Genomic DNA, 11749 nt, shown 5'->3' with positions numbered 1-11749 from the left:
CCTGCGGTGTATATAGTAGTATATAGCAGTGTATACGGATACTGGAAGCCTGTGCTAGCATTTTTCCTGCGGTGTATATAGTAGTATATAGCAGTGTATACAGATACTGGAAGCCTGTACTAGCATTTCTCCTGCGGTGTATATAGTAGTATATAGCAGTGTATACGGATACTGGAAGCCTGTGCTAGCATTTCTCCTGCGGTGTATATAGTAGTATATAGCAGTATATAGAGAAGAGGGTTGCAATGACAATCCAACACAATGGGCAGCACATTGAACACATTTTATAAGTGATGAGAAACTTGTAAATAACTCATGAAAGAATAAAGTTACGTTAAAACCAAGGACATCATTGTTTTTCTTGTGAAATTCCCAATAAGTTTTATGGGTCACATGACCCTCTTCCTATTGAAAAAACAAAAGTTGGATTCAAAATGGCCGACTTCAAAATGGCCGCCATGGTCACCACCCATCTTGAAAATTTTCCCCCCTCACATATACTAATGTGCCACAAACAGGAAGTGAATATCACCAACCATTCCATTATCCAGGAAAAAAATTTTTTTTTTATATCAATTGGCTCCAGAAAGTTAAACAGATTTGTAAATTACTTCTATTAAAATATCTTAATCCTTTCAGAACTTATGAGCTTCTGAAGTTGAGTTTTTCTTTTCTGTCTAAGTGCTCTCTGATGACACGTGTCTCGGGAACCGCCCAGTTTAGAAGGAAATCCCCATAGCAAACCTCTTCTACTCTGTGCAGTTCCCGAGATAGACAGAGATGTGTATAGACTGTGTATAGGCTAACGGTTCCCTGGCATCTATATATATATATATATATATATATATATATATATATATATATATATATATCTCATTATTCCCTGGACACTGCTGAGTTCTCAGATAGTTTAGTTATGAAATAAAATGCACAGTCATCATTTTCTACATCTTTATTGACATCAACTGGAGTCAAAAGAGCAGCCGTGTCACATGAACAAAGTAAGAAATAAAGTTATTACAAAAATGTTAAGCGTGCCTGGTACCCCCTCTACTACCAACTCCTGCAATGGAGGATCCAGACCCAGCTCGCCCTCCACCGTTTCCTCTTCCCCCGTTTCCTCTTCCCCCGTTTCCTCGTCCACCGTTTCCTCCTCCCCCGTTTCCTCTTCCCCCGTTTCCTCGTCCACCGTTTCCTCTTCCCCCGTTTCCTCTTCCCCTGTTTCCTCCTCCCCTGTTTCCTCTTCCTCCGCTCCTCGATCTCCTCACTCTTGATCTCTGTATAAGAAGACACAGGACATGTTGAGATATAACAGTGATCATACCCTATAATCTTCTGGTGTAAATACCGTATTTTTCGCCGTATAAGACGCACTTTTTCTTCCCCAAAACTGGGGGGAAAAAGTTGGTGCGTCTTATACGGCAAATACACCCCTATCGCGGCGGTCCCTGCGGCCATCAATGGCGATCGAGGTGATGCCCTGTATTAACCCTTCAGACGCGGCGATCAAAGCTGACCGCCGTGTCTGAAGCGGAAGTGACACTAACCCGGCTGCTCAGTCGGGCTGTTCGGGACCGCCACGGGGAAATCGCGGCGTCCCGAACAGCTTACAGGTCACGTGGAGGGACCTTACCTGCCTCCTCGGTGTCTGCTCCGTGGCGGGATCCCCTGCATGGCCGGCGCTCTCCTTCGACATCATCACCTCGTCGCGCATGCCGTCCCGTCATCCAATAGGAGCGGCGTGCGTAGCGACGTGATGACGGCGACGTAGAGCGTGAATCCCGGGGAAGAAGACGTCCGGAGCGTCGGGGACACCCCGGAGACGCGGTGACAGCGATGGAGGGCGACATACAGGGCAGCGGTGACGGGTTCGGAGCGGCGGGGACACGTGAGTATTACCTCCTATCCAGTGGTCTTCAACCTGCGGACCTCCAGATGTTGCAAAACTACAACTCCCAGCATGCCCGGACAGCCAACGGCAACATCTGGAGGTCCGCAGGTTGAAGATCACTGTTGGGTTCAGAATCTTTAATCCTCACCGTACAAAATAATAATAACAATAATAAAAAAAGACGATAATAATAATAATAATAATAATAATAATAATAAAAAATAATGATGATAATAATAATAATAATAATAAAAGCGATAATAATAATAATAATAAATAATAATGATGATAATAATAATAATAATAAAAGCGATAATAATAATAATAATAAATAATAATGATGATAATAATAATAATACAATCATAGACCAGTGCATACACATGAACATAATATACCTAACGTAGACATGTCTGTGAGTATATGGGAACCCTGTGCCGCCTCAAGGAAAGTCAAGTATTTGTTTTTTTTTTACACTTTTTAACTTTTTTTTTTATGTCTATCGTGACGCTACCTGCTGAGCCGCATTGTCACAAGTCACCACAATGACATCACGATCGTCCTCCATCATGATAGATGCCGCACACAACTTTACCAGCTGAAAGGAAAGAAATCCGGATGAGACTACATGATATACTGTATATACCTGTATACCTCTATATAACCTTACATGACCCCTATGTTGTGTATATACTGTATATACCTGTATATCTCTATATAACCTTACATGACCCCTATGTTGTGTATATACTGTATATACCTGTATACCTCTATATAACCTTACATGACCCCTATGTTGTGTATATACTGTATATACCTGTATACCTCTATATAACCTCACATGACCCCTATGTTGTGTATATACTGTATATACCTGTATACCTCTTTATAACCTCACATGACCCCTATGTTGTGTATATACTGTATATACCTGTATACCTCTATATAACCTCACATGACCCCTATGTTGTGTATATACTGTATATACCTGTATACCTCTATATAACCTCACATGACCCCTATGTTGTGTATATACTGTATATACCTGTATACCTCTATATAACCTTACATGACCCCTATGTTGTGTATATACTGTATATACCTGTATACCTCTATATAACCTTACATGAACTATCACAGAGTATAGGATACACTTATTGTCAACCGAAAAATTCCTAATCCAAATATGAAACACTAAAATGTAACTTTTATTATATACCTAAATTAAAGCAAATGAAAATTAAGATCCTATCAGACCAACATATGTTAAAATCAAAGGTCCTGATATATATTCATATTGGCATGATGAAAGCCATAATTGATTTATCAGAAAACCAATTGCTCCCACCAATCAGGAGACTTGTCGTTAATGGTCCGTTATGTGGTTACTAAGGAAAAGATGGGGGGGTGGGGAGGGTGGAGGGGGGGAAAGGGCCTAGGGATGTGTTGGCCTATGGATGGCGGCCTCTACCTACTAGCCCTTTCTACTAGGTCCCTTCACTACCCCTAAACCTAGACGGAGTGATCGCCCTAGAAAGGGCGGCCCCGTACTGGAACCTACCCCTATTGTACTGGCCTTACCCTGTACTATAGACCATAAGGAGGCTCTCTGTCTCACTAGTGGGGGCTATCTATCTCTTAGGATGGGAGAAGGATAGAAATGACCTATTGTCACCACTGTCATAAGGATACCATCTGAGATGGATCTAATTGTAAGGGAAATGACAACATTGGTCCGTTGTCACCCCTATCATAAACTGTCACTGGTACTATAGATCTTACTAGGTAAATCTATATATGCGGTTATAGTACAATTGGGTTTTTGTATTGTCTCACCCAGCTACTTGGTATCACATAAATATAACATACATATGATGAAAAAGGATCATAACAGTATAGATAGACTGTAATATATGTTAAAGCGACAGTAGGATCATACACGAGCACATATTGTGGAGACAGAGCAATAGGTGTAACCATGTAACTTATCTGGACCAAAAGTGGAGAAATCGATGATGGGGTGAAACCCCAGCTGTGTCCCGACGCGTTTCTTGCCCTAATCGTCAGGGGACAATAAAGGGTGTAAGATGAAATTAGGACCAGGGTTGTCCAGCATGATGGTCAGTTGGGGATAGGGATAAGATGACCAGTGTTCCCGCTGCCATGTTGGAATATGGTGTCGGCCATACCTATATACCACGTCCCAATCAGTCCTGGCCAATCATTGATCACCGGGCGATAGACTGACTGGGAATGCCAGCCAACCAGTGTCTCTCATTCTAACTCCGGACCGCCCTATACCTGTAAGGAGGAAGTCCTTACCTTGTTGGTATACTCCTCGGCGTTCACGTGTATAAAGCATTTACTTCCGGATATCGGTCATGTGACCGATCTAGGTCACATAACCATGGATGTCGGAAGTACGTTTGCGCGTGTCATCTAATGTGTTTCATACTCCCGGACTGCGCCGCGCAGGCGCACAGGAGTAATTGTGATAGGTTGATTCCCGCACCTGCGCCTGGCAATGATTGCCGATGATCCCGCAGTGTCTAAGTGTTGAGGCATGCGCATTGAGGCAAAAGTGACACTTAGAAATATTTCCTGCTTATTTGGAAAAGTGAAAAACAGAGAGACCGTATATACATGGGGGAAACCGATGTAAGTATATTGAATCCTATATAGGATTAAATGCTTTATCTTCAGGATGGTGATTTACTTCTGTTATGAATAAACCATAAAGCTATGCATATAAGGTCAGATAATGTAATAAAACAAGGGTTATACCTAATACGACAAATGATGTAGCTGGATACTATATTCCAGGATGATATATAGGACAAATGCACACTCTTGTGCTAATAGTCACTGGCAAGGTTTTCAAACACCAAAACTAATTCTACCCTTGATGTGGAGAAAAAGGCTCATGATTTGGCCTATTAATCCCCAGGGGGTACAGTCTAGAGTCATGGAAAGGTAACATCAGTTCTATAAGAAACATGCAAAGGATAACACCTCATTCATCCCCCTAGGGGTGGTCGATTTGAAACGGTGTATCCATCGTGTTTCTTTTTGAAGAAGTCTCTTATCAAAATCCCCACCACGGGGAGAGGGGCGCACAACTTCAATGATGGAGAATTTCAGACATTTGGGATCATTGTTGTGTTTATCCCGTAAATGTCTGGCTATCGGGGTTGAGCGTTGGTGTTTGATATCATTGAGGTGTTCACATATACGCCTCCGAAACTCCCGTATTGTTTTACCAATATAGTCAAGAGGGCAATTACACTGGCAGAGATATACTACCCCTTTGGTTCTACAATTTCCAAAATCTCGGATGTCAAAGCTAACACCTGTGAATGAACTTGTGACCTGTTTGGTTCTGGCCATATAGGGGCATGCCGTGCAGCCACTGCAAGGAAAATTACCGCAAATGCGTCTATCTAACCATGATCCTGGCAGAGTCAGGCGGGTGTAGTGGCTGTGGACAAGTCTATCCTGAAGACTGCGACCCTTGCGGTACGTTATTAATGGTCGGGAAGATATTACCCTATCAAGAAGGGGGTCAGCCTGGAGGATAGACCAATTTTTTTGGATGATCCCATAAATTTCAGCCGAATGATCATCATATGTGGCTATAATACCAGAAAAGGAGTCATCCTGTTGACGTTCTCGAGGTGATAATAACTCTTCTCGTGGTTGACTCTGTGCATGTTTGAATGCTGATGTGAGGATTTCCCTCGGATATCCCCGTTGATGGAAGCGGTCCCTCAGCCTCCTAGCTTCCTGATGAAATTCATCATCAGTTGAGCAGTTCCTACGGGCTCTAAGATATTGCCCTTTCGGGATACCTCTGCGTGATGCAAACGGGTGGAAGGATGACCAGTGTAATAAACTATTCGTGGACGTAGATTTACGATATAGTTTAGTAGATAGTGTTCCTGTGTCATCCTTTTGTACCAGTACATCAAGGAAGGGGAGGGAATGTGAGTCAATCTCAAACGTGAACTTTAAGGCCAAAGTGTTTGAGTTGAGGAACTCAACAAAACCAAGGAAATCCTCCCTGGTGCCGGACCATAAGACGAACACGTCGTCTATGTAACGTGCCCACATCAATATGTGGGCAGTCCAGAGGTTATCCTCTGGTGGGAAGACCACGGTGTCCTCCCACCAGCCCAGGAGGAGATTCGCGTATGTGGGGGCACAAGGGCTCCCCATCGCGGTCCCCCTGAGCTGGTGGTAGATCTTCCCATCAAACGTAAAGATGTTATGTGTAAGAATGTATCTTACTAAGTCAACCACGAATTTGTTGTGGGCGGAGAAATAATTGCCCCTCGAGGATAGAAATACTTCCACAGCCATTAATCCTTTTTCATGTAAAATGGAACTATATAAAGCTTCAACGTCTATACTGCAGAGGAAGGTAGAGTTATCCAGTTGGATGTTCTCAATACGTTTAAGAAAGTCCATCGTGTCTCCAACATAAGATGGCAAGGCTGTTACAAACCCTCTAAGTATTTTGTCTACATAGACACTGATTGCTTCTGTTAATGAGCCATTCCCTGACACTATAGGGCGACCTTTCAATGGATGGACCCCCTTGTGTACCTTTGGAAGGCAGTAAAAGGTAGGCAGCTGGGGATGTCTTGGATATAGATAGCAAAACTCTTTTTCATCAATGAGTTGATTCAACTTAGCCTCATCTAGCAAGTTTTTCAATTCCACTAAATATTGGGGTGTGGGATCAGCCGATAGCACAGTATAGTTGTCTCGTAGAGACAAAATATCCATACACATCTTCCTAAACTTGTAATGGTCTAAGACAACCAAGTTGCCCCCTTTATCCGCCGCCTTTATTATTAGATTCTAGTTATTCTCTAACTCCTGTAAAGCCTTCATCTCAATAGACGTTAGGTTGGTCTTGCCTCTCTTGTTTACCGTCTGCAGCCTCTCTATTTCTGTGGTAACTATTTCCAAAAAGATGTCTATACTAGTTAAATCCGACATTGGTGGGAATAGGGTGCTTTTTGAGCAATTGGTTTTCTGATAAATCAATTATGGCTTTCATCATGCCAATATGAATATATATCAGGACCTTTGATTTTAACATATGTTGGTCTGATAGGATCTTAATTTTCATTTGCTTTAATTTAGGTATATAATAAAAGTTTAATTTTAGTGTTTCATATTTGGATTAGGAATAACCTTACATGACCCCTATGTTGTGTATATACTGTATATACCTGTATATCTCTATATAACCTTACATGACCCCTATGTTGTGTATATACTGTATATACCTGTATACCTCTATATAACCTCACATGACCCCTATGTTGTGTATATACTGTATATACCTGTATATCTCTATATAACCTTACATGACCCCTATGTTGTGTATATACTGTATATACCTGTATACCTCTATATAACCTCACATGACCCCTATGTTGTGTATATACTGTATATACCTGTATACCTCTATATAACCTTACATGACCCCTATGTTGTGTATATACTGTATATACCTGTATATCTCTATATAACCTCACATGACCCCTATGTTGTGTATATACTGTATATACCTGTATATCTCTATATAACCTCACATGAACCCTATGTTGTGTATATACTGTATATACCTGTATACCTCTATATAACCTCACATGACCCCTATGTTGTGTATATACTGTATATACCTGTATACCTCTATATAACCTCACATGACCCCTATGTTGTGTATATACTGTATATACCTGTATACCTCTATATAACCTTACATGACCCCTATGTTGTGTATATACTGTATATATCTGTATACCTCTATATAACCTCACATGACCCCTATGTTGTGTATATACTGTATATACCTGTATACCTCTATATAACCTCACATGACCCCTATGTTGTGTATATACTGTATATACCTGTATACCTCAATATAACTTCACATGACCCCTATGTTGTGTATATACTGTATATACCTGTATACCTCTATATAACCTCACATGACACTTATGTTGTGTATATACTGTATATACCTGTATACCTCAATATAACTTCACATGACCCCTATGTTGTGTATATACTGTATATACCTGTATACCTCTATATAACCTCACATGACACTTATGTTGTGTATATACTGTATATACCTGTATACCTCAATATAACTTCAGATGACCCCTATGTTGTGTATATACTGTATATACCTGTATATCTCTATATAACCTCACATGACACTTATGTTGTGTATACAGCATTACCCCCGTACTGTAGTATATACAATACACGCACCCCGTCCTCTAGAATGGCGCAGTCCTCGGTCGCCTCTTCCTCAGATTTCTGACATGTTGTTTCTTTTATGGTGAAATGAAGTTGGTGATAAGAAGACGTCTCATTCTATAAATGAATACATAATAATAATAATAATCATAATAATCAAAATAATAATCATAATAATCATAATAATCATAATAATAATCATAATAATCAAAATAATAATCATAATAATCATAAGAATTAATAATAATCATAATCATAACAATAATAATAATCATAATCATAATAATAATAATCTTCATAATAATAATCATAATCATAATAATCAAAATAAGAATAATAATCATAATAATAATCAAAATAATAATAATAATCATAATAATAATAATAATCAAACAAATAATAATAATCATAATAATAATAATCAAAATAATAATAATCATAATCATAATAATATTAATAATCTTAATAATAATAATAATAATAATAATAATCAAAATAATAATCATAATAATAAACATAATAATAATCAAAATAATAATAACAATCATAATCATAATAATCATAATACTCATAATAATCATAATAAATAATAATAATACGCGCCGACACACGCACCCACCTTATACACAGCCACCTTTTTGTGGTGCAATTTTTTGAATTGTTTGACCAAAATCAGGACTGCGGCACATATGGCTGCCGGGACTTGTAGGGACTTTCTGTCACCCAGCAATCATGGGGTTCACATACTTACCCGTCAGCCGAGCACAGACCCTGCACATAGAGTCGCCACCTGGACGGTATTTATCCAACCAATCCTCCAACTTGTGGATTGTTGCCCCATATACTTTAACAGTGTTTCCCAATCAGGGTACCTCCAGCTGTTGCAAAACTACAACTCCCAGCATGTTGGACTATATAGTAGTATCTAGTATAGGTCAGTGTTTCCCAAACAGGGGTGCCTCCAGCTGTTGCAAAACTACAACTCCCAGCATGTTGGACTATATAGTAGTATCTAGTATAGGTCAGTGTTTCCCAAACAGGGGCGCCTCCAGCTGTTGCAAAACTACAACTCCCAGCATGTTGGACTATATAGTAGTATATAGTATAGGTCAGTGTTTCCCAGCCAGAGCGCTTCCAGCTGTTGCAAAACTACAACTCCCAGCATGCCCGGACAGCCAATGGCATGCTAGGAGTTGTAGTTTTGCAACAGCTGGAGGCACCCCGGTTCATTCATTGTGATAAATGATAAATATCTATAAACTTAGTTATGAATCCATTATTGGGGTCACTAGAGGTCCCCTGGGTCACCATGCCATAAATCACACTGCTGTAAAACCCCTTGACCATCAGATCCATATCCTAATAGTGAGACTTACCGCCTTGTACTCGGTGCAGTTCCCGTGGAGCCTGTAGAGGGCGCTCTCTCCGGACACTTTGTTGTAGTAATCGGTGCTGATCAGGCACATGACGGAGACGTCTTCATCATCCCACGGTATTGTGGGTAATGTGTCTGTATGAGCAGCTACAATGGCTCCCAGCACCAGGCCCAATATCAGATACCGGTCCATGCTGATCGCGACTGATCGTACTGGACGACTACGAAGCTTTTATATCGTCCTAGGGACTTGTCTGGAGAAATGAGCAAATCTTCCGCAATGAGGAGAAAAAAACAGGATTTCAACACTGAGGAGGTTCTGCTATTACAACATAACACGTCCAAGAGAGGAGAAAAGAAGCAGAATACAAAATATCAACTATATGTTTTATATTATATCAATTATATTATATTTTATATGTATTATATTATATTTTATATGTATTATATGATATTTTATATGTAGTATATGATATTTTATATGTATTATATTATATTTTATATGTATTATATTATATATGTATTATATTATATTTTATATGTATTATATTATTTTTTAGATGTATTATATTATTTTTAAGATGTATTATATTATTTTTTTATGTTTTATATTATATTTTATATGTATTATATTATTTTTAAGATGTATTATATTATTTTTTTATGTTTTATATTATATTTTATATGTATTATATGATATTTTATATGTATTATATTGTATTTTAGATGTATCATATTATATTTTATATGTATTATATTATATTTTTATGTGTTTTATATTATATTTTTATGTGTATTATATTGTATTTTTATATGTATTATATTATATTTTATATGCAATGAGGAGAAAAATACAGGATTTCAACACTGAGGAGGTTCTCTTATTACAATATAACACGTCCAAAAGAGAAAAAAAGCAGAATACAAAAGATACAAAAGATCAACTAAATGTATTATATGTATAATATTTTTTTTGTGTTATATGTTATATTTTATGTGTATTATATTATATGTTATGTGTATTATATTATATTTTATGTGTATTATATTATATTTTTATGTGTATTACATAATATTTTTGAAGAATATAAGAATCCAGCGCAGGTTCTTGTGAAATAAGAACTGAATCTTTATTTTCACCACAACAGAGCAGGATACAAGTGACGCGTTTCAGCCGGTTTCACCAGCCTTACTCATACTAATGTGCAGTTACTACAGCCATACGCACAGGTAACACCTGAAGTGACGAGTCCACTCCTACAAGGGAAATACAGAGTAGAAAAAGACATATATATATATATATATATATATATATATATATATATATATATATATAAAACAACATTGGAATAAAAGCAAATATAGAAGCGTATATCAAAATAAGCAAAGATGACTGTGTATACAGAAAGCTTATTACAGAAAAAATGAAAATAAATTACATAGAGGCAAAATAGACAAATAAGTAAATATAACATAATATCATCTATAATACTGTAAAAATACAAAAAAAATTTAGAAAATGGAGATATGAATTATACAAAAACGAATTCAATAGACACATAATAACCAATTGCTGACAGAAAAGGAAAAAAAATAGAAAGGGTTAATTTAATGTTTGGACAGACAGGAATATACACATAAATAAACCTAGGAATGCAAAATGACATCCTGCCTGCGATTTAACCATTTAAGATGACGAGTGTCAAGTTCCAAGATCCAATAGACCTCAAGGTCAAATATTTTTAGTCTATAATTACCCTCCCCCCCCTCCCCCTCTTGGGGGGAATGACTCTCAATTCCTGATAAAGTCATGGAAGAGAAGTCTCCCTGATGAGCCTCCACGCAGTGTTTGGTAACCATGGAGGTCTGTTGAGAATTGAAATGTGTTTCCTAATTGTAATTGTTAGGCCGGGTTCACACCACGTTTTTGCAATACAGTTTTTTATCAGGTTTTTGATTTTAAAAAAACGGATTCTGTCAAAACCTGACTAAACTTTATCAAAACGTGTGTACAAAGTTTTATCTGTATACGGTTGAAAAATGATGTCCGGTTGCATCCGTTTTTTAAGAAAAAAAAGTATACGTTTTGAACTTTTCACTAAATTATGAATAAAGTTTCACTTGTTTGATTGAAATTCCAAGAAAAAAAAACTGTGCAAAGTAAAAAAAACGTATGGTAAAAACTGGATGGAACCGTACGCAC

At 38.0% G+C, this 11749-nt stretch overlaps 1 protein-coding gene across 1 annotated transcript; it reads right to left on the bottom strand.

The window, feature by feature from the left end:
- Positions 1 to 956: 956 nt before the first annotated feature.
- On the bottom strand, positions 957 to 9739 carry LOC130272483 (RNA-binding protein cabeza-like). Its single transcript, XM_056518320.1, has 4 exons — positions 9548 to 9739; positions 8184 to 8288; positions 2404 to 2487; positions 957 to 1277 (listed from the first exon to the last, which is right to left on the bottom strand). Exons 1-4 carry the CDS (start codon positions 9737 to 9739, stop codon positions 1029 to 1031), a joined length of 630 nt encoding a protein of 209 aa, XP_056374295.1. The 3' UTR covers positions 957 to 1028.
- Between the last annotated feature and the right edge of the window lie 2010 nt (positions 9740 to 11749).

The sequence above is a fragment of the Hyla sarda genome, chromosome 5 (genome assembly GCF_029499605.1).
Source record: "Hyla sarda isolate aHylSar1 chromosome 5, aHylSar1.hap1, whole genome shotgun sequence".
In the NCBI taxonomy this organism is placed as follows: domain Eukaryota; kingdom Metazoa; phylum Chordata; class Amphibia; order Anura; family Hylidae; genus Hyla; species Hyla sarda.
The sequence above is the reverse complement of the archived record's forward strand: the minus strand, read 5'-3'. Positions and strand labels throughout refer to the sequence as shown.